The 27,977-nt window shown below is 46.4% G+C and overlaps 1 protein-coding gene across 1 annotated transcript; it reads right to left on the reverse strand.

Moving 5' to 3' along the window:
* Positions 1–8: 8 nt before the first annotated feature.
* KCTD19 (potassium channel tetramerization domain containing 19) lies at positions 9–27,974 on the reverse strand. The gene is made up of 16 exons (XM_065898971.1): positions 27,931–27,974; positions 22,439–22,735; positions 15,120–15,270; positions 14,129–14,320; positions 12,649–12,780; positions 10,579–10,789; positions 7,788–7,948; positions 6,404–6,507; positions 5,788–5,930; positions 5,513–5,596; positions 5,132–5,243; positions 4,108–4,735; positions 1,940–2,131; positions 1,608–1,762; positions 1,174–1,275; positions 9–260 (listed from the first exon to the last, which is right to left on the reverse strand). Exons 1-16 carry the CDS (start codon positions 27,931–27,933, stop codon positions 147–149), a joined length of 2,781 nt encoding a protein of 926 aa, XP_065755043.1. The 5' UTR covers positions 27,934–27,974; the 3' UTR covers positions 9–146.
* Positions 27,975–27,977: the final 3 nt, after the last annotated feature.

The raw sequence follows: 27,977 nt of genomic DNA on the forward strand, positions 1-27,977 counted from the left end.
CCCTTGACTTGTGATTTATTCTTTGTTTACAATAAAAAATAAACTAACACACCCTTGGACGGGCACACACATTCTGGGGACATCCCCGGTTAAAATGAACCTTGGTGATGGGATGGGGTGTTTGTGGGTCAGCTTCTCTGGGTACCTTAGCCATCTTGTAAATACTTGCTCAGGAGAGAGTAAGAGACAGACCTCGACAGGCCCCTCTGGATGAGCAGGTCCACACAGCGGCCATATTTCCTGGCAAATGGCAGCGTGAGCTGGAAGGAAAAGGCTAGTCTTATTCCTGACTTCCTGGCTGTGTGGATGGGGTCCTCCTATCTGGGTCGGGGCAGGGTCAAGGCAAGGCTACTTGATGCTGTTGAGCTCACTTCTGCCTAAAGGCGTCTCACAGACCTGTGGTTTCGAGTGGCTACCAGGGAACACAACAGAATGAATAGAGGGCCAAAAGTGCATGTTTCCTGCCACTGGTTTTCCACTTTCTAGTCGTAGATGCTGACTTCACATTCCACTCAATAGACTAGGCAGAGGTTAGTAACTTGGCACTTTTGTGTTTATAGTGAAAGATGTTATAGTAAGGTACTTGATTACAGAAATGCCAGATTAATGAAAAATTAGCTAAATCTTTTTCACCTACAATGTTAAAATAAAAATGTGAATCCTAAAATTATTTTAAGGAATCAAAAAACAAAGAACCTGAGTCATTCCTTTGCCCTTATTGAACATTTTCCTTTTCTTTGTAAAAACTGCTTTAAAGCAGCTTAAGTGTAAAAGGAATGTACAAAAGTACTGACATCATGGCTGAGTAGGTGAAGTTGGTATCAGTCATTGAAAACATCTATCTGACTCCCAGTAGTTTCTCGGATTTCAGCACCCCAAAACCTTGAGCTCGTAGAATGTGCTTCCCTGAGTATAGTCAGGGTTGTTAGTGATGAAGGCTAAATTGGTAAAATGGGAGGAAAACTACAAAAACCAGTGGCCTGAATACTGCTTTTTGACCACTCTAGACAGGTTAATTTCATCCATTGTTCCTCCCTCCCTGGGACCAGAGACTAGAGGTCTTGCCTGTCTTGCCTTCTGGGCAGCACTGGCCTGGCCCTCATGCAGCAAGACAGTGTACACCTGAGGCATCTGGAGGGTCGCCATTCCCAGTGGGGTGCAGGAGGCCCTCACCTCCACCCAGCTGTACAGATGTTCCTGGGTGTACCGGTCATCCTTGAAGCCAGTGATGGCCAGCAAGTCCACCACAAACTGCTTGGGGCTGATGTTCAGGGTCTGCCAGAAGAGCCCACAGTCAGGCAGGGCTGGGGGCAGCAGTGTGACACACATTTGCTCCCAGCCCCTCAGAGTGGGATGCAGAGCAGGGGCTTCCCTGGGCCTGCAGGAGCTGCAGAGGTCAGAGGATACTATCAGTTCAAACTGCCTCTTGGCCAAGGCTTGGCCCAGATGCTGCTGCCCTGTCTCCCTGTCCCTGTCCTTCTGCCCCTGATCTCTCCCCCTTATTCCCCTGACCCCGTATCTTGGCTTGCTTCCTCTTGCCTTGCCTACTTACCGTGGAGGCAAGGGAAAGTGGAGAAGGAACAAGGCCTGAGGCCTATCACACGTACCCACAGCCGGTTGGCCAGGGAGACCACCTTGGCTGTGATGGCTTTGGGGTCCTTTTGCCTGATGGAATCCAGAATGATGTCAGTCAGGAAGCAGTGACATTTCTGTGCGTAAAACATCTCTTCCCAGGACAGAGAGAAACTCAGGAAAGTCACCTCTGTGGAGGAGAGTGTGGATGTGGCCACATCTGCCACGGCTAGAACCTTAGAGCCAGCCCAGAGTAAGGGAGAGGTGTAGGGCTTCCAAGGGAGACTGTATCCCTGAAGTACCCTGGGTGAGGGCTCAGGCATCTCCACGAGGAAGTGCAGGGCCAGGCATGGCTCCAGAGCCTTACCTCGGGGCTGGGGGCTGGCTGTGGGTGGCATGTGTGTGAGGTTGTCCATCTGTGTGGTATAGATGATGCTGTCCTCAAAGAACATGCAGGAGCCATCACTACCCACCACGGGGGGGTGGGTCACTTTGAGGATGACCCCTGTGCTGTCCACCTCACTGGCCTCAGGCAGAGACTGCTCAGGGGCAGGACTTTCTGTGGAAACAACATGGGGAGAGGGCTCTCCTTAAGCCACCTCAGAGCCCAAGCAGGGAGGAGACCTCTGGCAACAGACCAGTACAGTCAGTCACGAGCCTTTGCCTCCAGCTTCTCAGAAGTGGTACCCTGGGCTGGCAGGGGCATGTTCTGGCTCTCCTCTCTACATTGCCCTTGAATCACTGCAAGCCAAATCCTGAATTTCAGAACTCCAAGAAACTTTCCAAATCCTCTGTTGAACTAGGACTGGTAGTAAATAGAGCTGATAACCCAGCTGGGGACTGGAAATCTTAGTAAAATTATGAGAGGAGCTTTTGTGGGGAGTTGCTGATGCATGTCCATTCTGAAGAATATGCTTGAGGGACTTCCCTGGTGGCACAGTGGTTAAGAATCTGCCTGCCAATGCAGGGGACACAGGTTTGATTCCTACTCCGGGAAGATCCCATGTGCTGCAGAGCAACTAAGCCTGCGTGCCACAACTACTGCGCCTGCGCTCTAGAGCCCTCGAGCCACAACTACTGAAGCCCACGTACCTAGAGCCTGTGCTCCGCAACAACAGAAACCACCGCAATGAGAAGCCCAGCCACTGCCATGAAGAGTAGCCCCCGCTCGCTACAACTAGAGAAAGCCCGTGCACAGCAACAAAGACCCAACGTAGCCAAAAATAAATAAATTATTTAAAAAAAAAAAAGAATTGGCCTGCGCATGCAGGGGACCTGGGTTCGATCCCTGTTCCGGGAAGATCCCACATGCCGCGGAGCAGCTAAGCCTGTGCGCCACAACTACTGAGCCTGTGCTCTAGAGCCCTCAAGCCACAACTACTGAGCCCGCATGCTGCAACTCCTGAAGCCCACGGTCCTAGAGCCCATGCTCCGCAACAAGAGAAGCCACCGCAATGAGAAAGCCTGCACACTGCAATTAAGAGTAGCCCCAGCTTGCAACGACTAGAGAAAGCTTGTGTGCAGCAACAAAGACCAGCGCAGCCAAAAATAAATTAAAAAAATATATGCTTGAGAAACCAACTTGGGGCTCACAGGTGGGGCCCAAGAAGACCCCTCCAAGCAGGGCCTGAGCCACTAAAAGGGAAAATGACAGAATACTGGAGGAAGGACTTTGAAGGAGCAGAGGAAACAGTCCGTCATAGCAGTTCTCAGCTCACTTCTCTGGGCTGCTCCATACTTCCCCACCACACACACACCTGTCTATTCAGCCCAGTCCCCATATACCCTCCTGTCTTCTGGACTTCTCCCCTTGGATGTCCATCAGTACCTCACATGCAATGTGTCATCTTCCCCAAGTCCTACTTCTCTTGTCCCTCCTACCTCAGTAACCATCCACCCCCTTGCAATCACCCAAACCAGAAACCTGCCCCCTCCTTGGCCTGATACTTTCCTGCTTCTTCCAACTGCCTAACTTGTTTCATCTAGAATGATCTTGGCATTTCTAACACGTATCCTCCTGCTGCTGCATTTCCTCTGCCCTGGAACAAACTTTCTAAATGCACACCTGACTGCTTGCTTCCTTGTTTAGAATGCTTCAGTGGCTGTCCACTCCCCTTAGGATCAGAACAAACTGCTAGGTCCTGAACCTGACCCACAAGACCTGTCCTGATTTCCTTATGTCTTCAGCCTTATCTCTTTATCACTTCATGTGAAGCCTGGTCTCCAGCTGCTAGACGCATGACTTGTGTTTCCTCAAGCACCCAAGGCTTCTCCTTCTTTCCCCTGCTGACTCCTCAGCCCCCAACCCTTCTCTGTGCTCCTATCACTTTATAGGCACTTCCTCCCATATGCCTCAAGTAGTTTCTCAAGCCCCCAAGTCATGCCATTGTGCCTGTCATTTCTCGGTCTTCTGCTTGGCATCAGTGAGTGCAGAGCTCTAGTCCCCCTTAATCACTGACTCACTCTGTGGTCTTGGCTAAGGTTTGCCTTCTCTGTTGTAAATGAGAATTAGGTCAAGGATGGGACAGGACTCACCTCTCTCCTTTGGGCTCTGCTTGCCCCAGTCCTTCAAGGTGACAGCTCTTTTCATGGGGAAGTATGGCTTAAAAGTTGGCTCTGGCTCCTTGTCTTTGGTTCCAGCTCCAGCCCCTGCCTGTGGGCCTGGGTCCTTCTCTGAGGCTGTGTAATGGCCTTTCCAGGAAGCTGAGGTGCTGGGCTGGGAAACAGCCTCACCTCCTGAGGGGAGCTTCAGGGTGGCTTCCTCCAAGGAGCTGCTCGGGGGGCCTGGCAGTGGCTGGAATTCCCATTGTTTGCAATTGACCATGTCCCATTCCCTTACCAGGGAGATGAGTTTTTGCATGGGGGTGACAGGAGGGTCTTTGCTTTCAGATTTCTGTGTGAGGTTGACTGTGGTACACTTCTTCTTGGGAGGACTCTCAGGGTGGGCCCCCCAGTGTCTAGGGTTGGCACATAGACCAGGACAGTGTGAGTATGTGCTGGGATTACCCGCCCTCTTGGCACCTCGGCATAGGGACACCTGGATTGTCCGGAAGTACTGCTCAGCCTCCTCTATCTGGCTGGACCTGGCCAGGGTCCCCTTGGCCTTGTTCCGTGGAGTCCTGTCACTGCAGTCTTGGAACTCCATAGGCATGCAAGCTGTGGTCTGGAGAGGGAGGGCACAGCAGCTCTGTGCATTTTGTGCTTCCACATCGAAGCCTTACCCAAGATCTCATAAGCTGGGTCTCTAAGACTTCACTTGCTTACCCAGAACAATCCCATCCCCCACATGGGTCTTACATTTGATATTTGCTCAGTCTGAGTGGGGGTGGTACCAGCCCAGGGTCCTTTCACACACCAAAGGGACATATCAGCATCCCAGGCCACAGACAGCCAGCATTTCCTGGTGTCTCCCTCCAGGTTCAGAAACCAGTCACTGTGCCAGGAGCCATGTAGGCCCGGCTCTTTCATTTTGCCATAGCCCTCAGTAGCGGTCTGCCCTCTGAGCCCTGTGCTGATGCTCTTTCAGGATAACACCAAACCAAAGAATGCTGGGACTTACTTCTTTGGCATCTCTACTGAACTCCACCAGTGACCCTGGCCCTTCTGTCACCACATGCAGCCTTCTGATGGGAAAAACTTCATTTCCAGATTCTTTCTCCTGGATCCATGACCTGCAGACTCCAAGAGGGTTTGGTTAGTAAGCAGAAGCTTCCACTAGTCCATCGACCACGTCTGCCCTTTGGCTGGGAGTTAACTAGACAGCAGGGGAGAAGGGGCTTTAAAGGGTTTTGCTTAGGTCCCTGCCCAATCCTGGGCCTGCTCCACCCCCTTAACTCTAAGGAGAACAGGTCCTACTGGGAGGTGAGACTTAGGACAGGATTCCCAAGAGGAATATAAAGGTTCAAACTTTAGAACATGGTGTCAGGAGCAGTTTCCTTACTTGTATGCCTCACATTGGATAAGGGCTTCTGAGAGGGACGGGATGTGGTATTCCTCCACCTCCTGGCAGAGGAGGGGCCATTCCCTGCAAATGACAAGATGTCGCACTGGGCATCTGGGGTGGGAGTGTGGGTGGGGTTATAAGCCTCCAGAGCTGCTGCCTTGAACAGCAGTTCACATGTTGGAAATAATATAATCTCCCTGAAGGCTACAAACTCAAATTTCCGTCTTGAAGAGGGATGGGGTTTCATTATATGATTTCCTTCCTTCACTCACTTAAATTCAGATGGTAAAAATAGTTTTCCAAGTCTCAGGAAGTTGAGAATGTGTCGAAACATTTGGCCATCCCCGTGGATCAGCAGGGTCTGTCCATATGTGATCCAGTACACTCTCTGAGGGTTGGACAGCAGTTCTGGATACTGCAAAGGGTTGGACACCAGACTCTTGTTAGTCTGTTAAAGGGCTACATGCTTATTAAGGGGCAGGTCAGCCTTCTCTTCGTTTTCCTAACCATTCTAGAGCAGAGGCTTTGGGATTTCCATCTCCTTATCTTGTTGGCCACAAGGAGCCATAATGAGGAGCAGAGCATCTAGGGAGAAGCACATCATCTCTGCTTCAAGTTTTGCTGGCTCCTAGACCACTCTCTTGAGGCATCTGGAACCTCACCCTATGTCCTGCTCAGTCCAGGCCCCTCAGACTGGCCTCATCCCTACCCAAACTCCTAAAAGCCTTCCCAGAATGCTGCTCATACAATAAAAGCACTTTGGGCCATGGAGCAGAGGGAAGGTCCTTGTTTTAATCAGGTGCTGAAGGCTGTGTACGGGTCAGGTGACAGATTCTTCTCAGCCGCAGAAGCCAAAAGGAGACGAGGGCAGCCTCAGGCCAGCAGTACCTTCAGCAGGGTCTGCAAGGTGGTTGCATACCAGTGGCTTCCAACATAAACTTTGACGATCTGTTGAGGGGAATACACAGTGATTTCTGCCGTCCACTCCTCATCTAAGGAAACCAATGAGAGGGAACACATCACGTGGCCAGAAGGGAAATTAGGTAGGGCATTTTGTCCGTTACATGTTAAGACACAATATCTTCATCAGTCATATTCTGTTGCCTAGTCTGAGAAGCAGCAGAAATCCCTGACATCAACCTTTTCTGCTCCTCAGGCCTTCCCTGTGGCTCACCATATGGTTTTCTGGGTGTCAATAGCAGCTTGGAGGGTCAGCTGGTGACTCTGGGTTGGGGGAGGGCCACCAACCCCAAGGGCACTGCTGTTCTTCCTCTGGCCCACCTCTCCCAAGAAAGCTTGGCTAATGTACCTTTCTACCTACCTTGCTAACTGCTTCTGGTTTCTAGCTGGGTGTGTAATTTTCCACATGGCCACTCAGACCGGAGCTAGGAGTCCCTCTGTATGTTTGTGCTTATGGTTTGGCAAATATCATAGAGCCAGCGTCTCATCAAATCACTATCACTTCTATAGAGACCAAGTCTCGAGGCATGTCTGGAGAATGGGGCTTTATTCTGGGAAGATGAACTCATGACCCTTTTCCTGGGGTGACTAGATTTAGGCTTTGTTCTGTATTAAGAACCAGTTTCTAATGAGCTTTGTAATGAATGAAGGGTATATAAATAGATGATATAACCAAGAGGTATATAGGTTGTGAACCTCATGAAGATAGAAACTGGGTCTGTTTTGCTCTCTTCTGTACCTCTAGTGTTATCTACTGTCCTGGTATATGGTAGGTGCTCAAATAAGTACTGAATGTTGCTGAATGATAGTAATATAGCATAAATTGATCTAAAACACTTTTTGTTAGGAAACAGTTATAGGCAGCTGGTGAAACAACATTGGCTTTAGACTCAGATTTAAATTCCAGCTTGGCCATGATCTAGTAATATAAGCAAGTTACCTCCCAGAGCCTCTGCTTTTTTTGTTAAATGGACCCAGGGATCATTCTTCCCTGGATGGCTGCGAGGACCAAATGGGCATAGCATCGGCTCCCAGAGCCACAGCAGGCATGCCCTTGGGGTCCCATGTGGCCCCCCAACTGGGTCAGTCTGCACAGCTCAGCCTGGACTACTTGAGGCTACCTGTGGGCTTGGGGTGGGGAGGGGTCACCTAACAGGAAAGTTTCCTTTTAGGCGAAACCCACAGATGTTAGTCTAGCTTTCCTTTTCTGTTCCATCTACAGTTCCTGGTTCTAGCCAGCCTTATCTCTCCTCTGTGATCCCCTAGACCCTCCTCTGATGTTGAATTCAAACTGAGAAGCTTCTTTATTTACTGAGCACATCCATGGGTGCCAGAGTCCTCGGCTCCAGATGAGTCTTCAGAGCCACTTTCATTGGCTCATAGGTGATGTCCCTCTTGTCCAGGAAGGCACAGAGCTCGTACACCTCAGAAATGGTCTCAGTCAGGGGCAGCCGGCAAGTCCCCAGCCAGTTCCTGCCCAGAGGAAAGGTCTGTCACAGAGAGCCTCAGCATTGTACCCCAAGGGAGTCCAGCCTGTCACCCTTCCATGTCGAGAATGTCTTGCCCTTACACTAACTCAAGCCTGTGGCCACTAACATCATTTCCTTAACTGGTTTCTGATGACGTCTCATAGGGGGGTATACTTGGACACATAGGTTCACCCTTTTGCAGCTGAGCTTGACCTATTTCAGCAAAGTCCTCTAAATTGACTAATTGCAAGCCTCCAAGCCCTGTCTCAGGTTCCAGAATCCAGGCCGGGGCCCAGTCACTCCATTTTTGCCCCCATAAATATCTGCCCAAGACATCTCAGTCACTATGTGGCAGCCTGTCACGGTTTGGGAGATTACTGATACCTTGTATGCCCAGGAAACCCCCCACCTCCAAAGGCACTTGTCTTTGCCCTCTGTGCCCTGTGACATCAGGGGTGGGACATCTCCGGGAGAAATGGATGGTGTGGGCCACAAATGAGAGTTTTGGGGTAAGACAGTGTTTGGGGTTGGCTGACCCTCTCCCCAGGTGCTCAGGAAAACCCACTTCTATCTTTAGTTTTGGTACCAGTGTATTTAGTGAGCCTAAGAGAGTTGCCCTACTCTGAACCTGTTTACCTTTCTATAAAACAGGATTAGGGGGCTTCCCTGGTGGCTCAGTGGTAGAGAATCTGCCTGTCAATGCAGGGGACACGGGTTTGAGCCCTGGTCTGGGAAGATCCCACATGCCGCGGAGCAACTAGGCCCATGAGCCACAACTACTGAGTCTGCGCGTCTGGAGCCTGTGCTCCGCAACAAGAGAGGCCGCGACAGTGAGAGGCCCGCGCACTGCAATGAAGAGTGGCCCCTGCTTGCCGCAGCTAGGGAAAGCCCTCGCACAGAAACGAAGACCCAACACAGCCAAAAATAAAAAATATATATTACTCAGCCATAAAAAGAAACGAAATTGAGCTATTTGTAATGAGGTGGATAGACCTAGAGTCTGTCATACAGAGTGAAGTAAGTCAGAAAGAAAAAGACAAATACCGTATGCTAACACATATATATGGAATTTAAGAAAAAAAATAATGTCATGAAGAACCTAGGGGTAAGACAGGAATAAAGACACAGACCTACTGGAGAACGGACTTGAGGATATGGGGAGGGGGAAGGGTGAGCTGTGACAGGGCGAGAGAGAGGCATGGACACATATACACTAACAAATGTAAGGTAGATAGCTAGTGGGAAGCAGCCGCATGGCACAGGGATATTGGCTCGGTGCTTTGTGACTGCCTGGAGGGGTGGGATAGGGAGGGTGGGAGGGAGGGAGACACAAGAGGGAAGAGATATGGGAACATATGTATATGTATAACTGATTCACTTTGTTATAAAGCAGAAACTAACACACCATTGTAAAGCAATTATACCCCAATAAAGATGTTAAATATATATATATTAATTAATTAATTAAATAAAAAGACCTAAGAAGGGGGCTTCCCTGGTGGCGCAGTGGTTGAGAGTCCGCCTGCCGATGCAGGGGACACGGGTTCGTGCCCCCGTCCGGGAAGATCCCACATGCCGCGGAGCGGCTGCGCCCGTGAGCCATGGCCGCTGAGCCTGCGCCTCCGGAGCCTGTGCTCCTCAACGGGAGAGGCCACAACAGTGAGAGGCCCGCGTACCGCAAAAAAAAAAAAAAAAAAAAAAGACCTAAGAAGAAATACATGGCAAATATCTAAAAAACCCCCCAAAAAACAGGATTAGGGGCTTCCCTGGTGGTGCAGTGGTTAAGAACCCGCCTGCCGATGCAGGGGACATGGGTTCGAGCCCTGTTCCGGGAAGATCCCACATGTCGCGGAGCAACTAAGCCCATGCATCACAACTACTGAGCCTGTGCTCTAGAGCCCGCGAGCCACAACTACTGAAGCCCGTGCACCACAACTGCTGAGGCCCGCGTGCGTAGAGCAGGTGCTCCACAACAAAAGAAGCCACTGCAATGAAAAGCCCATGTACTGCAACAAAGAGTAGCCCCCTCTCGCCACAACTAGAGAAAGCCCGTGCACAGCAACGAAGACCCAACGCAGCCATAAATTAATTAATTAACTAATTGATTAAATTAATTAAAAAAACAGGATTAGAATCCATGCCCCTGCACTAATGGGAACATTCTGAGCTCATCCCACAAGGCAGAGGCCAGGTATCACCTCCTCCAGGAAGCCTGCCTTGCCTTGCTTCTTGCGGGGGGGCTCACCCCTGGCTCTTTCTGTGTGTCAGTGAGCCTCCCAAGGGTTGTGGGGAGGACCTTTGAAGGAGGGGGACTATCCAGCACCCTAAGTGTTGTGATTGGCCTGGTCACCTCAGACCTAGCACAGGGCTAGAACCAGAGCAATAGATCACAGAGGATGGAAATATGAAACAGTGTGAGACCTTTGAACCTTGGGAACCTTATACCTTGGCACCAGGCCTCTCCTCCGAGGCCCAAATTTGGTGTTGCTGGTGTGGGTAGTGGGAGTGGCTAAATGATCATTTTGTCCCCAAGGACACAATCTCTGGCTCATGGGCAGGGCCCCAGGTTGGTTCCTCAAGAAAGGTAAAGCTCAGCCTGAGTGGGACCAAGCTGTGCTCTGAGGAGGGCCTTACTTAACGTGCTGGAAGAGGACCCCGTTCCCAGTGATGTACAGTCTACTTCCATCCAGAGTGCTCTCGATGCGGAGCTGTCCTAGTGCGGAGTCTGGGTACTTGACAAGCAGACCCAGGGTCATCATGTACAGTGGCTTCACAGACTCTAGGCCTGCTGCACGGCCCCCCTTCCCAGGGCTTGGAGGAGGACAGGAGGTCCGGAAACAGCCACCTGTGCCAGAGAGAAAGGGGTGACTCCTAGATCCCTCATGGTCATAACTGTACTGGAAGCTTTGGGTCTTGCTTCCTACTGCTGCCTTAAATCAGTAACTAAAGAGACTTTGAGGGAGCTTATTTCCTTGCACAGCCAAATCTGGATCCGCTCGAAATCAGTATAGTTTTTCTTATATTCAGTCAGGTTTAGAGGTCAAAACTATTTGTTGAGAGGCGGGGTGGGTATGGGGGGTAGATTAATTAGCTGTATCACTAACATTTCAATTTCAGAATAACAGCCATCTGGCCCCAGCCTCTGCAGGAATTTCCCTTAGTTCCATACTCTGCTCTAATTATCCATGGGTAAAGAATGACAACCACAGCATTGAACCTAATGTGCATTACAGGCTTCCCGGATTCACAGTCCCTATCACTCTTGGGCAGAATTTTCCCCGGAGACACACTGTGTAGTGTTACTTTCAGGTTGGATATTTGAATTGCGAGCTCATGGGTGAAACCTTGTTCTCCTGCAGTGGGCACAATGCACAGTCTACAGGACCCTGTTCCAGTGGCAACAGTGGGCCAGTGGCAAGCTGCCAGGTGATTTTCATGGGTCATCTCCAATCCTACAAGAGGGGTAGTACTCTCCTCTTATCACAGATGAGGAAACTGTGTCCTGAGAGGCCAGTTAAGAACCTTGCCCCAAATACCAAAGCTAGGTGGGGCAGAGCTGAGATTTGAGAGCGCCTCTACCTCCAAGGCTACGAGAGCTGTTTCCCTTAGTTATGGTGCTTTATAAAAGACAAAAAACATGCTTTGTGTTTGGGGGCTGCTTTATGGCTTACAGAGCCTGTCCACAGGCATGCTTCCCTTCCAACTTCACATAGCTCTTGTGCAGCATGCACCGGTCTACTTATCTCTCTGACCCATGTTCTCTGAAGGAACAGAAGTCTTTGGGGGAGAGGTTTGAACTTACACCCTTTGAAGTGGGTTGTAAGATCCCAAGACAGGCTCCTGAGACCTGCAGCAGGATGCCACTACCCCCAAATAGGATAGGACTCCACTTGCCTGGGGAGGAGTCTGGGAGAGCTGGCCTAAAAGTAGGGAAAGTCTGATTCCCATGGAATAAATATCTGGAGACATGCAGGCCAAACTTCACATGTGCAAGACAGTTCTATATATTCTCAGAATGCCAGCTGAGGCCACGCTAAGGTAGCTAGCTCCTGCAACATGCACAGTAGCTTCCATAGACATGCAGGATTTGGGAAATGGGATGGTGAAAGGCAAATAAAAAATATGAGGAGCAAATTGGAATGAGGTTGGGCCGGGAACTTGAAGGCCTAGACCAGGGTCAGGAAGTGTCAGGAGCAGGCAGAAACAGGCACAGCAGCCAGGGATTTGAAGTAGGGGGGACAAAGGAACTGGGGTGTGTGTGGGATAACTGAAGTCCTATGGGGAATTTCCCACGCCCTCCAGCTATGCCTGGAAGAGGAAGGATGGGAGTGGCAGGTAGGGGTTAGTTACAAGTTCCCAGTTGCTTGACACATCCACAAGGAGGGCAGACCTCCCCTGATCTTGGGAAGCCGGGCCTCAGGCCCAACTTCCCTCCCCTGGACACTCTGGCCCGGTTTCCCCACCCAGGCTGGGCTGAGCTACCTACAGGTCAGTGGCAAGACTGAGCAGACAGAGGGCACACTGGGTTTCAGACTGAAATTTCTCTTCTCAGATTCTAAGTCAGCCAGAACACCCACTTCTCTCACTACCACCCAAAGCCCAGAGTGGTTGTAGGAGGGAAGATGTTTGTTTTTGGCTTTTCTGGCTAAAGCCCAGACTGCCCCAGGATGTCAAGGGGAGGCCAAGGTTCCCCTGGTGACATACCCATGTTCATTCGGTACAACCTCACAGCTTCACTGAGCTCAGGGATTTCCAGGATTTCCACTTCTGCTTCTAACACATCTATGTTGGAGAAATTATCTGGTAGTAAAATCTTCTGTGAGCGGAGAAAATTCACTTGAAAAACAAAAGGAAACAAAATGGGTTAACAAGGTTATTTCTGATCTAATTGCAGGTCCAGGTTTTGGCAGGTTTTTGGTGCTACAACTTATCCTAGGGGCTCCTTATTCCAAAACAATTTCTAAACATACCTGGTTAGATTAGCTTTCAGTCTGTGGTTTTCAAGGTGAAAACCCCCAAATTACTTTGTTTTCCTGTGTCTGAGTCCGTGGGTGTGGCTTCCCATGGGTTGGCCTGGGGCTCCCAAGCCAGGCCTTCCTGGTGAGCACACACTGGCCCTGAGACTTACCCTGTGAGTCTTGACCCAAGAGCAGGTCATTCCAAAAGAGGGAGTTGTCTTGCCACTTAGAGAGGAAGGGCCTGGCTGAGCCTGGGTTGGCAGGTGGCTCTTGCAGTTTTTCCCTGCCTGGACTGCAGTGTGGGAGGCAGAGATGGAGCCAATGCTACTGTCCTGTGTGAATCAACTTGGAGATTCAGAAGCACATTATAGACAACTTTCCAGGTGACTGTGACTATGAAAGGCTGGGGTTCCAGGCATTTGGTCTGCAGTGTGGGAGGCAGAGATGGAGCCAACGCTACTGTCTTGTGTGAATCAACTTGGAGATTCAGAAGCACATTATAGACAACATTCCAGGTGACTGTGACTATGAAAGGCTGGGGTTCCAGGCATTTGGTCCCCAGTACAATTGGGGTATTTCCTGCCCTATTCATATAGGCAGCAGCAGCATCTTGGAATCAGTTCAGTTCACACCCCACCAGAGCCTGTCCTGGTGGAGGAGGGAGGCTCTTTTCTGTCCAGGCTTGAAGATCTCATCCCTCTTTAGGCCACTAGCTCAGGTGGACAATTCTACAATGATTCTGGGGAACATTTCACCATCTACCCTTCTTCCCTTTTATCCTGAGTTTAGTGGAAGTGAGAGGAGGAAGGGACCATCCTTTGAAACCACCCTATTCCCTCATTTTATGGTGAGAGGAACTGAGGTCTAGAGCCCAGTTGGATACATAAAGGCAGAGAGGTAAGTAGTTTGGAGTCTAGCTCAGGGTCTTGCCCTTTACACTAACTCCTGTGGCCCATGACACCACTGCAGCTAGTTTCCAGTGCCCGTTTACACCCAGGCCATTCCAAAATGAACAGGGAATAAAATAGCCCTGAGGCTAGTGGGAGTCTAATGCTGGGAATCCATTTGCTTCCAGGAAGGCTCTGTCATGCTTCCACCAGCTCTGCCCAGGGAAGCTCCTGAGGCCCTAAGCCCCAAGCTGGGCCTCCAAGTGGTGTGGGGTTAGGAGGGGTGGATGGGTCCTATCAGCCTGCTGCCACCCCCCACCCCCCAGATAGAGCAATCACCAATGAAGCGGAACTCGCTGCACGCGCACTCGATGAGGGCCACGGTCTTAGCCAGCCACAGCAGATTGTCTTCAGTTACCAGGCTTGGATACTTGGCCACTAGGTCTAGGGGCAGGAAGCAGTAGTGCACGTCCTCTTCTGTGTCTAACAGTGGTGTATCCATAAGTCCCAAAGGTGCCTTATCATGTAGGCCTGGAGGAGAACATGCAGAGGGGCGTCACCACCTCCCAGAGGCCAGGGCTCTCAGAAGTGGGCAGGGCTCTCACTGACCCAGGGGCCCCAGAGGAAGCTGAAGAGATCACTCCAGAGATGGTCCCTGCCAGATACCTCCTTCTTCTCACTCACTCTTTTCAGATGTAACCCTAGGTTTGACAGAAGTGTGGTGGGGAGCAGGGCATGGAAATCTAGTTTTTCTGCAGTGAAGGGCAGTGGGACATGTGAAATTTTGGCTTATATACTCAGTCATTAAATTCATACTGGTTACCTATTTGTTTTTTTTGAATTGATCAAACCAACCACAGATAAAATAGATGACCTACAGATAAAATAGATCCTTTTGACTCTCCCGAAAGCTCAAAACCCATCAATAATCATGAATGGCTATTCTGGTGTCCCAGGTAGGTGGATCTATGCTGCAAGGCACCCACCAGACAGTGATCATTTGGAGACATTCCTTGTGTGGTGGTTAGAGGTGACTTGAAAGTATGGTGGAGTGCCCTGACCAATAGGACGGGGTGGAATGCAGCCCAGCCTTGCCCAAGTGAAACCAGCATGCAGGGGAATGAACATGGAGAAGGATGTTTAGTTCCAGTGAGTAGGAAGTCATGGAGAGGGCATGTGGCAGGTACAAGCTCAAAGGAGATGACAGGAAGGTAGAGGAATCATCCAGAACTAGTTCAGAAATCAGGGCACTCTCTGGATTGAAGCCACTTCTGTAGAGTGAGAAGGGAAGCTGGTCTGGGCTTCAGAAAAGGTCAGCCTGTGGTTATACCTGTGAAGGCTGGGCTCTTTATAGGAAATTCTGAGGGTTTGCTGATACACTTCCATGTTCGCCAGTAGTTCAAAGATGCTCTCTCAGCAACAGGTATGTCTGCAGGCCTCACACGTAGATGGTATTTCCCTTCCTTCAGATTATCTAGAGTCTGTGAGATAAAGAAGATTATTGCTTTGAAAATTTTAAACCAAGTAACTATCTACCAGTTCTAGGGTAAAATACCAGGAAAAATAGTTTGTGACTTACTTTGGTAAAATGTTTTGAAATAGTCACAAAAATGTACGTCTATAAGATGATATGCTGATATTCAAAATATCAATGACTATTTCTTTTCTGATTTTGAAACAATTTTTTCTGGATTATAATTTTGATTGATAGAAATTTATCTTATGCAATCTTAAGAGTAATTTATATTTAATAATTAAAAACTTGAGATTTTCTGCTATCAGTTCTCCTCAAGAGTTCAGAAACCCTTTTGACCTGTTATAATTGTGATCTGCTTATTGTTTGTGCTCATCCTAATCCTGTAATGTGATTTATTTAAGTAGGGAAATGGAGGTGGCACTGAGCATCGCTTTTCAAAGCACTTTTACCTACATTTGCTCATTTACCCTGACACAGCTCTGTGAGATAGATGTGGTGTTTGCATTCCCACTTTGCTGATGAGACAGTTGCAGTCAAAGGATTTGTGAGTTGCCCAAGCAGTCTTCCAAGTCCAGCTTCTCCACTTGAAGGAGCAGGTGACCAGGGGTGGGCTGAGGCTGGAATGGAGCACCCCAGCTAGGTTGGGCTGAAGCCCAGAGTAGAGTCTTCATGCTGCCCACATTCAGGGACCTACCCTCCCTAAAAAGTCCTGCACAGGGCGCAGATTACCATAACATCAAGCCCATTTTTTCTGTCCCTTCCTTAGAAGAAAATAGTATTTTCCCAAGAAATTTTTGGAAATAGCTGGAAAAGTAGTCCTCTAAAGGCACCACATGACCAGTTCTTTCTCTAAGAGCCTCAGAATGGATAGAACACCTCAGATGCAGTATGAAACTGATAAAAGAACCTGCTTAGCTACACAGGTGAAGCTCTTGTGAAGCTGATCAAGGGAATCCTGAGCTTTGAGAAGAGCCCTCTGGTGGCCATGGCTATAAAATGCACCCTCTCAACTGCTTAAGGTCTGTAAAAGGAGAGGACCGGAGCGGGTAATCTTCCCCACTTTGGGGGGCTGATGGATTTGTGGAAGGACTGGACAATGGCAGGGTCATGTGGAGTGCTTTCCTGTTGGCACTGACAATGGAGGAGAACAGTGCATGCGTGAAACAGCAGAAGTGAGTCTGTCATTCATTCATTTGAGAAATACTTGTACAACCCCAGGGCCACAGTCAGATACTGTGCCTGGATCCCACAGTTTACATATACTGAGATAAGAGGCAGCATCAGTTATGAAGTTTCAGGACCTCCAGGAACTCTGGGATTTCTTTCAACAGCATTAGAAGGGGACCCAAGCTTTCTTGTCCCTCTTTGCTCAAGACTGCACACGACTTTAGCTTCTATGTCAAACTGTAGCCGTTCTCAGGAGGAAAATCAGTGAGAGGTTGACTTCCGTATGAGGGAGTAGTTGGTCTTGGGCAAAGAGGAATAAAAATGAGGTGCCAGGAAGGTTACTGAGAGGCTGGAACAGATTCTGTATCAGTGGGTGGGCAGGATTATTGAGTTAAGGTGAGGGATAATAGCCTGGCAGTATTTGTGCTGTGAGGCAAAGAAAGGAAAATGGTGACTGTGCACAGAAGGGACAGGACAGGGTCAGGGGGACAGTAGGTAGGGATATATGCTCATCCACCTGCTTCTCTGCCTTGAATGTGGCTTTGTTTAAGGTGTATGGAGGTTGAGGGAGTGTGTGAGGTGAATTCAGAGCAGTAAATAAGAGCCAGAGAGTGAAGAGCTCTGTCATCTGGGATGAGGAGTCTATCCCCTGGTTAAGAGAAGCCATTGAAGGATTCAAAGCAGGGACTGTGATTTGAATGATATTCACACCATCTCTACCCAGTCAGCCAGCAAGTCCTAGGACTCCATCTTCTGCTCTTGGCACCACCCCTTCTCTCCTCTCCCTTCCCCCAGTCCTGGTCTCCTTGTCCCCAGGCCCTCTCCATTCAGTGATTTTTCAAACAGGAAAATGAGTCCAAACCACTCCCCATCCTAAAAATCTTCAGTGCTCCCCATTACCTATGGGATCAAGTCCAAATTCTCTTTAGCAGTGCACGTAAGCTCCTTCACAATCAAGAACCAGGAGCAGGGTATACACGAGCAATACAAGGGCCTTGAACTCAGACAGACTGGGGTTTCAATCTTGACTCTGACACTTAAGAGCTAACATTTACTACTCAGGCACTTTTAAACTGAATCCTCATAACGTCCCCCCACTCACAAAGTAGGCTCTAGTACTATCACTCTCTTTTAGCAAATAGGAAACAAGATCCAGGAAGAGAAAGAGTACTCAGTGCCCCAAGTAAGTGGAGATGCTAGGACTGGAACTCAGGATGCTAGAGCCTGTGCTCTTAACCACTTTTCTTAACCAGCTGCCTCCCATTTGTCACTTAACCTCTGCAAGCCTCAGGCTCCTCACATGCAAAGTGGAGACAGTAAAATCTGGAAGATGTTGTAAGGATTAAAGGAAATATTATATTAGTTTCCTTCCTTTTAGTGGTCAAATCTCAAACTACCTTTCCAGCTTCACCTGCCACCATTCTTTCTGTCTCCACCCCCTCATCTGTGACATTAACTGCATAAAACTCCAAAGACACACCATGTTCAGTGATACCTCCTCAACTTTATGTATGCTGTTCCCTCTTCCCAAAATACCTCTCTCCTCCCTTCCCTGCCTGAAGAGCCTGGAGCCTCCCCCAGCCAGAGTGGTTCATCCTCCCCCTCTGTTCCCAGAGACCCCTGCAAACTTTTCTATCTCAGCCTGTGGCTTGGTTTCAGGCCTGTCCGTCCCCCTCTACCGAGGCTCCTGGAAAAAGGGCTGGATTGATGCAACCCCAGCTTCTAGTCTAGAGCCTAGTATGTAGTAAGTGCTCAGAATTGCTGTGTTGAATGAAATCGCATAAAAATGGAGGGCTGGAGGGCTGAGTCCTCTGGAATGAAAAGCAAAATGAGACATGGGGGAGCCAAAAGGAGCTGGCAGAAAAGCAGACTGCACTCATAAAAACTGAGAAAGATGGTGAGAATCCAAAACCACAGGAAAAGCCAGCTCAGGATTACAATGGGCAGAGACCAGAGAGTTCAGAGGACAGTGGAGGCAGCAATTCCAACTTGGGAGCTGGAGTCCAGAGGGAAGATCTAATGGGGTAAAGGACAGGGATGAAGGAGATGGAGACAGGATGACAGGAAGAAAGGGCTCAGCTTGGGTCTGATCCGTAATGGATTGAAAGACATTGGGTGAAGTAGCATGAAAAGGAAGTGAAACTAGGGAGAGCTTAAAAGAGACAGCGTATCATTCCAAGCCTATCCTAAGCTAACCGAATCACTGGAACCTGAACCTGCCATTTACTTTATCTGCAGATTCAAATCCCGAGATTCTCAGTGGAAGAAACAGTGGTGCCCTTGAACAACTCTAAATCAGCCACTGGGGAGGCGACATGTTGGGGGAGGGAAATCCCTACCTGGGAGAACAACCTGTTTGAGGATGGACCTAGATGCACTATTTGGAGGTGCTCTTTGGTACCCAGGTGTGTCCTTTGGGGCGGGTCAGTAACGAGAGTCCAACTAGCTTGAGAGATGTGCTAGTTGAGGGAAGAATGATCTAATTTATAGAAATGAAATCTCCATTTCCTGCTACTTCCACTAATGTAAAGTGTAAGCAGTACCATTTTCCCCCAAAAAAGGTATGTTTGACAAATCTTGAAAAGGAAAAAAAAACCAAAACACACAAACAAGTAAATCTACAAAGATCGCAATTCCTGCCACTCAAGACATGCTGGAAGCATTAGGCCCAGGAGCCTCAACTAGCCCTGACCACTCTTTCTAAAGGAGTAGCTGGCCTCAGTCACTTGCTATCTCCTTACCACATACTACATATCAGTACATTACAAAACAAGCAGATTAGATGTAAATGCTTTATTATTTCAACTAAATTCCAGTACTATGAGGGCAGTGACTGACAGAATAAATAAAAACTATACATACAAAAAGAAAATCATATAAACATATTCTGAAACCCCAAGAAGTTCTAGAATACAGAAATGCCATCCTCCTTCACTATTACACAGGAAACACAGCTCTATTCTTCATAGCACACACCTCTATCTGACCTTGTATGGCTGTATGGTTTATGCCTATAGCTCCAGTGCTTGGCCTGTGATTAGTGCTCAATACACAATAAATGTTACACTTAGAATCAAGACAATAATAGGTATTGAGCGTGCCCTTTGAAGGCCAAAGCTACAGGCCAGGGGGAGGTGGGGTGGGCAGGTGGACGGGGCTGGGGGACGGGGAGAGATAAAAGGTAGGGATGAGGAAGGGTAGAGAGCAGAGCAGCAGTGTGAGCTCAGGCACCTGTCCTCCAGAAGCTTCCCATCTCATTCTACTTGTTGGCTCCTATATGGCTTTCCAACAAAGTTTACTATATTATAGATAATCCTGTGTAGGATATGCCTCCTGTTGCGTGCATGGGAACTTTAGTTAGTGGGAGGCAAAGTCCCATTTTTATTGCTAGGGGCTAAATCTGAAGGACTCTACAGTGAGCAGCACTAACAGGTTAGAACAATTTAGATATGTGCTGTCCAATATGGTAGCCATTAGCCATATATGGCTATTGAGTACTTGAAATGTGATAGTCTGAATCTGAGATGTGCTTTAAGTATAAAATACACATCAGATTTTGAAGACTTAGTACATAAAAAGAATGTAAAATATATTAATTTTAAAATATTCGTTACATATTGAAATGACAGTATTTAAATATACTGGGTTAAATAAAATATATTATTAAAATTAATTTCACTTGGTTTTTTTTTAATGTGGCTACTAGAAAAATTTAAATTACACACGTGGCTCACATATGTGGTTTATATTATATTTTTATTGGATCATCCTATGTTTTCCTTAAAGCCCATAGGAATAATGCCTGGTAACCACAGTGCTTTCAATAAATACTGGCTGAATGCATTAAGGTGGGCTGCCTGAGAAGGGACTTTAGACTAGAACTGGCAAACTCCATTTTCTCCAAGCAAAATGTTTGTACATTTAGGCAAGAACCTCAGTATGTGGACAGGCCTTAGGAGTGGGGAAAGCGATGGAAACGAGTGAGGCTGTTGATTTGCTTGAGATTGCTGTTGATTCTCCAGATATATTTACACCCTGCTTCAACAAATAAATACCACTTCAGCTGGGCCGGCTTAAATGTTTATTTAGAGCACCATTTCCAAAACATAAGCACTTATTTTTTGGTCTGTTTTAGGGAGGCAGATCCATATGATTCCTCAAATACTACTGCTCACACAACTTGGAACTTTGGAATTGGACCAATTCATTGGCTTCTGAGTTGTTACCTCCCATTTAGAAGTTGCTTCCCAAATATATTTTGTTTCAATTTGGGAAGTAAGGACATCAAAGGAATTAAAGGGCTGATAAACTGTATAATAGGCTTGTGCTCTTTAAAATGGTTCTTCAAAAAATTGCCTTGATCTCTTTGATTTTCTGCAAGTGACTCCCTCCTTTTCCCCACAAAATGGTGCTTTGGTATAGAATCATTAGCAATCTTGGGAATTCCCTGGCAGTCCAGTGGTAAGGACTCTGCGTTTCCACTGCCAGGGGCCCAGGTTCGATCCCTGGTCAGTAAACAAGCCGTGTGGTGCAACCGCCTCCCCCAAAAAATCAGCAGCCATCTTGACAATCCGGGCTGTTTAAGTGATTTAGAAGCCAATTGTAAGCAATTCTAGTACTCAGTTCCTGGGATAGTTGAAAAAATTTTTATTTCGGGTAGGTAACTTTAAAAAAAATAAAAAGAAAAGAATATACAACAACTTGCACTGGAGTATGTTAAAGATTTTGATTTCCAAATGTATAATACCTTTTAAGAGAAAACACTGATTTCGTAAACAGTGTCCATAAAAACATGCATTATGAAATGTTCTCATTCCCATATGACCCAGATATACATGGTCTACCTCAATTCTCTTCTTTGAGGTGTTGGAGAGGCATAGTTCATAGTGCACTGAGCTGCACTGTGGCTTGTCAGTCAGCGCTCGTGAAGACAGAATAAACAACACCTTGTCCAGACAGTAGGATTAACATGGAGCATGGCCAATGGTCCTTCCCAGTCATAATATTTAGTTCTTCCAGGTTAAAAAAATATCATTGTTCAAAAACTAAGAATAAACTAATTAAGATAAACCACAGAAATGATTTCTGTAGTCTGGAGAAAAATTAGGCAAGAAGGTAATGTTCTTCAGTGATACTATGATGGTTTAAAAGTAAAGGTATTTAAAGCTCTTACACCGAGAAAAGAAGTCTTGGAAAACAGAGAAGTGAAGACAAATGAAAGATTCTGCAGTTTGGAGGACGTTTTACTTTGCTGTAAGTGAACACTGTGTACCTAACAGGCACAGTGAGAAGTGATGTCCTTTTTTTAAAAATTAATTAATTAATTATTTTTTGGCTGTATTGGGTCTTCGTTGCTGCGCACGGGCTTTCTCTAGTTGCGGCGAGTAGGCTTCTCATTGTGGTGGCTTCTCTTGTTCTGAAGCACGGGCTCTAGGCACATGGGCTCAGTAGTTGTGGCTCTCGGGCTCTAGAGCGCAGGCTCAGTAGTTGTGGCGCACAGGCTTAGTTGCTCCGCGGCATGTGGGATCTTCCCGGAACAGGGATCGAACCCATGTCCCTTGCAATGGCAGGAGGATTCTTAACCACTGGGCCACCAGGGAAGTCCCAAGAAGTAATGTTCTTGACAGGTCTTGTAGATTTTAAATCTCAGACACAGTGTATGTAGAAAATCCTATAATTTCTAGTGTTTCCACCTTTTAAAATTCAACAACAAAAGAAAGAAGAAGCTTAAGCTAGGATTTCCAAGAGTCAAGAACACCCTTTCAGGCCGTGGAAAGTCCTATCCTGGGTCTGTGGTGGCTGCTGGCATAGATAAGGCACAGTCAGGATGAAATCCTTTATTCAGAACATGCATTTCTAGTGTACCGTTTATTACCTTATCTAACTCATCACACTTCCTCATTAAGAGGATCATCTCAGCAACGAATATATAAAAGGACACAATATTTTAGTGATGTAAGGCCTATGTTACTGATCACCACCCCTGGAAGACAAGAGTATCTTACCTGCAGCAAAGGCATCAGCTGCAAACCCAGTGCTTGCTCATAGAGCAAGTTCAGTTCTGCACAACTGGAGAAGGAGAGTTTGGAGGTGTAGAGGTAATAGTGCACATGCCTGAATGTGGAACCATCTCTGTCAATGAACAGCCTCTGGCTTTCCGAAGAGGTCAACGCTGAAGCCTCCTTCCATAACAGGGAGTCTGGGAACTGAGCGAGTTTGCTTCTGGGAACTGAGAAATGCCAGCCCCCGACATTGAAATGAAACAAATCCTCTGCTGACTCATGAGGCATACCAGCCTCCTCCTAAAGGGAAAATGAAAAGAGATCTATGCAATAAAAGGAAATAAAAAGCATCCATATTGGAAAGGAAGAAGTAAAATTATTTCTATTTGTAGATGATGTGATCTTGCATAAAGAAAATCCTGAGGAATTCACTATTAAATTATTAGAAATGAGTTCAAGAAGGTTGAAGGGTACAGAGCAATATAAAAAATCAACTGTATTTTCATACACTAGCAATGAACAACACAAAAATGAAATTAAGAAAACAATTCCATTCACAATAGTATCAAAAAGAATAAAGTAATTAAGAATAAATTTAACAAAAGAAGTGCAATGCTTGTACTCTGAAAACGTCAAAACATAGTTGAAAGAAAAGTTAAAACACCTAAATAAATGGAAAAACATCCCATGTTCACGGATCAGAAGACAATACTGTTATGGTAGCAATACTCTTCAAATTGATCTATTGTACAATTGAACACAATCCCTATGAAAATTCCAACTGCTTTTTTTTCTTTTGCAAAAATTGACAAGCTGATGTTAAAATTCATATGGAAATACAAGGGACCCAGAATAATCAAAACAATCTTGAAAAAGGAGAATGAAATTTGAGGATTCACACTTCACACTTTCAAAACATACTACAAAAACAAACAAAAAAACAAAACAAAAACATACTACAGTAATCAAGATGGTGTGCTACTGCACAAGGACAGACATTTGAATAACTGAAATGGAATTAAGAGTCCAGAAATAAACCATTGCATTTATGGTTAATTAATTTTGACAAGAGAGCCAAGAAAAGACAATGGGTAAAGAAGAGCCTTTTCAAAAAATGTTGCTGGGACATCTGGACATCCACATGCAAAAAAAAAAAAAAAAAAGTTGGATTCCTACCCCACACCATACAAAATATTAACACCAAATGGATCATAAACCTAAAAATAAGAGGTAAAGATATAAAACCCTTAGAAGAAAACAAAATCTTCATGACCTTGGATTATGCAATGCCTTCTTAGATAATATACAAAAAGCAAAAGTGAAATAAATAAATAAACAAACCAATAAATAAATAAAACTTCATCAAAAGTAAAAACATTTGTGCTTCAAAAGACATCATCAAGAAAGTAAAAAGACAACCCATATAATGGAACAAATCATCAATCTGATAAAGAATCTGTACTTAGACTATGTAAAAAGAACATTTACTACTCAATAACAGAAAGACAAATAACCAAATTTAAAAGTGGGTTAAGAATCTAAATAGACATTTCTTCAAAGAAGATTCACAAATGGCCAATAGCACATGAAAACATACTTAGCCTCATTAGTCATTAGGGAAATGCAAAGCAAAACTCACAATGAGATACCATTTAACACCCACTAGGATGACCTGAATCAAAATAATAGATAATGGGCTTCCCCGGTGACGCAGTGGTTGAGAGTCCGCCTGCCGATGCAGGGGACACGGGTTCGTGCCCCGGTCCGGGAAGATCCCACATGCCGTGGAGCGGCTAGGCCCGTGAGCCATGGCCGCTGAGCCTGTGCGTCCGGAGCCTGTGCTCCACAACGGGAGAGGCCACAACAGTGAGAGGCCCGCGTAGCGCAAAAAAAAAAAAAAAAAAAAGATAATAACAAGTGTTGACAAAGACTGGAGAAATTAGAAATCTCTTACACTGCTGATGGGAGTGTAAAATGGTGCAGCTGCTCTGCAAAACAGTTCAGTGGTTCCTCAAAACATTAAACACAGAGTTCTTACATGGTTCACAATTCCACTTCCAGATATAAGTGGAAGAGGAATGAAAACCTATGACCAAACAAAATTTGCAGGCAAATTTGCAAGCAAAATCTGCAGGCATTCATAGAAGAATTATTTATAATAGCCCAAAAGTAGAAACAACCAAAATGTCCATCAGCTGATGAACTAGTAAACAAACTGTAATGTATTCATACAATGCAATGCTATTTGTCAATAAAAAGGAATGAAGTACTGATACATGTTAGAACATAGACGAAACCTTGAAACATTATGCAAAGTGAAAGAAGCCAGATGCTAAAGACTACATATTATTCCATCTATATGTAATGTGCAGAATAGGCAAATTTAGAGAGAGAGAGAATAGATTAGTGGTTGCCTTAGGGCTGGGGAGGTTGGAGGGGAAATGGAAAATGACTAGTAATACGTATGGAATTTCTCTTTGGGATGATGGAAATGTTCTAAAATTGATTGTGGTGATGGCTGCACAGCTCTGTGACCATACTAAAAACCACTGAATAGTACACTTTAAAACAGTAAATTGAAAGGTATGTGAATTATATCTTAATAAAGCTCTTTTTGAAAGAGTTATGATGAGGTGCTCCCCTCCCCACTGAATATGTCAGGGCTCTCTTGGAATCATACCTGCAGAGACATTACATTATTAAGGTCATGGCAGGATGGCTGAATGCTGTGGGTTCCTTTTTATATATACAAAAGCAGCAAAGATCATTAACCTTCCTCAGTTCATTGTTAAAAGTTGAAGGTTATCTATTCATAAACAAATTGTCCATTTTGCTTCAAGATGACCTAACTTATCAACACTACAAAAAAGCAGAAAGCCATCAAACATACAAACAATCTGTATCAGACTTTTAAAAAAAAAACACTCAAGTAAAGCAGAAACTAACACACCATTGTGAAGCAATTATACTCCAATAAAGATGTAAAAAAACAAACAAACCATATTCTGGTCACTAGAGATGATCATGTGGCCTATTGTTATAATAAATTATATTAATAGAAAAAAGAACACTCAAGGAGCACTACTCTTATAAAAAATTTAGAGTCGTAAATAGTATGTAACATTTTACCTAAAAAAGAACCACAAAACAATACTGAATTTGTGAAAATAAAGGGAAGCCTCACTAAAATGGAGTCAGGAGGCCAGAAGAGGGAGCTCTCACACACATGCCACTCAAGGTCAATAAAAGATCCAACGGAAGAGACATAACTCAAAGCTCCAGGAGGAGGTGATACTACCTTACTACTGGCCAGCAGGAGGAAGAAAGATTTTTCTCCTTGCCTGGCACAACTCAGCCAATGAAAAGTCACTATACTTCAAACTCCCAGTTTCCTCCAATGGATTTTTTTGTTTATAACAGCCCCTCCCAACTTCCCCTTCTCCCTATAAAAGAGTTTCCTCTTTTGCTTTACCCGACTTGCATGTGGTTCACCCTGGTTGCATGTCCTGAGTTGCAGTTCTTTACTCTCCCAAATAAACCTGTTTTGCTGGTAAAAAAAAATAACTGATGGTTTTAGGTTAACAAATTCTAGGTAAACATTATGCATGCTGAAGTGATTGGGGTGCAATGTACCAATATTTGTAACTTATTTTAAAATTTATCAAAAGCTAAGACGAATTGATAGAAGGATGGATAGAGGATATGTAATTAAATAATTACAGCAAAATGTTCATTGTAGAATCTAGGTGGTGGGTATATAGTTTCACCGTAAAATTCTTTCAAACTTTCTGAATGTTTCAAAATTTGTATTAAAATGTTGGTGGGGGGAAAGAATGTTAAAATAAGAGGTGGTTTCTCAAGGCAGGAAAAGCCCACTTCTCCAACAGAAATCTGCATCTCCTATTTTGACAGCTGAGTTAGGAAAATAAATGCATGCAATAAAGAAGGGGGTGGGGTTCTCTTCTAACAAGCCTTGTTGATATATTCAGATATAAAGAAAAACAATTATACATGGCCCGTTTGAGGCTAGAAAAATTAAAAGGGACATGAAGAGAAAGATTACAAACTGTAATGGTGTCACGACTCACAGAAGCAGAGCTGGAAAAGCCAATCTAGTGAGCTAATCCAAGCTTTTAAGTCCTGGCCTTTCTAAACATAGGTAAGGCTGAACATGACAAGCTGAGGGTAACTAAGGACCCCACCTAGACCAGAAAGCATAAATATGCAAGGACTCTTGATTTTGCTTTCTATTCTCCTTAAAGGTGACAGGCTGGTTGAGAGCCTAGTGAAAGTGTCCCAAGTGTGCATATTTTGGGTGCCAAATAAAACCTGCTCCTTGAAGGTGAGCCACAGTTCTGGTCTCAGTTCCTCTTTAAAGATAGGGTATGGCAAGAGGTCTTGCCACAGAGTTTGCCTCCTTCTTACAGGTACATGGCCCATCCACAGGTGGGCTCTCAAGAGAAGCCTGCTGGAGGGAGGGTTGGGGTTAAGGATGTGGTTATGCTTTCCAGAGTTTTCTTCCCAAAGACTGCTCAGGAGCTGGTTAGTGCAGAACTACCCCGGCTGGGGAAGAGCCCTCAGTCACAGGCTGGGGGCCTGTAGTACTTGAAGGACAAAAGGCTTCTTGCCAGATTGACTGCAGGAAATGGGGTAGCCCCAGCATAGTCATCCGACCCCATCCCAAAGGGTATCTCTCTTTTCCACACTGAGCCCTCTCTCCCAGAGGAGCTCCTTCCAAATCAGTTTCTAGAACTAGAACTGCCTCATGCTCTAAAGACAGGACCTCGGGCTTCCCTGGTGGTGCAGTGGTTAAGAATCCGCCTGCCGATGCAGGGGACACGGGTTCGAGCCCTGGTCTAGGAAGATCCCACATGCCGCGGAGCAACTAGGCCTGTGAGCCACAACTACTGAGCCCGCGCGTCTGGAGCCTGTGCTCCGCAACAAGAGAAGCCGCGATAGTGAGAGGCCCGCGCACTGCGATGAAGAGTGGCCCCCGCTTGCCGCAACTAGAGAAAGCCCTCGCATAGAAACGAACACCCAACACAGCCAAAAATAAATAAAATTAAAAAAAAAAAAAAAAGACAGGACCTCAACTCCTCAGAGACAACGTTTTATATCTGGAGCTTCCCATCATGCCTCAGAGAGCTGCCCTCCAACCCAATCCTTCAGATCCCCCCACACCCACCACGGTCACCCTCCCGCCCACCGCCTTGCCTCAGAGACAACATTCCCAAGAACTAGAGATATGGAGACCACCGCGTCAGAAGCACACTCCCACCCTTCAGACCTGGCGTCCCCCACACCCTCAGAGCTATATAACACTTCAACTCTCTTCTGACTCCTCAGAACTAGCCCCCAAACCCTTCAAAGCTGGGGCAATATCCACCCCGTGTCCCAGAGTCAGGTTCCTAACCCCACAGCCCTAATCCTCCGCCACATCGCACCCATTCGCAGTTTTAGCCGTTTTGGGGCTCCCGCCAGGGCGGGCTCCATACCATGGTCTAGGGTCCTGAGGCGGGTAAGCAGGAGCGTGACCCGGGCA

This window comes from Phocoena phocoena, chromosome 20, assembly GCF_963924675.1.
Source record: "Phocoena phocoena chromosome 20, mPhoPho1.1, whole genome shotgun sequence".
Lineage (NCBI taxonomy): Eukaryota > Metazoa > Chordata > Mammalia > Artiodactyla > Phocoenidae > Phocoena > Phocoena phocoena.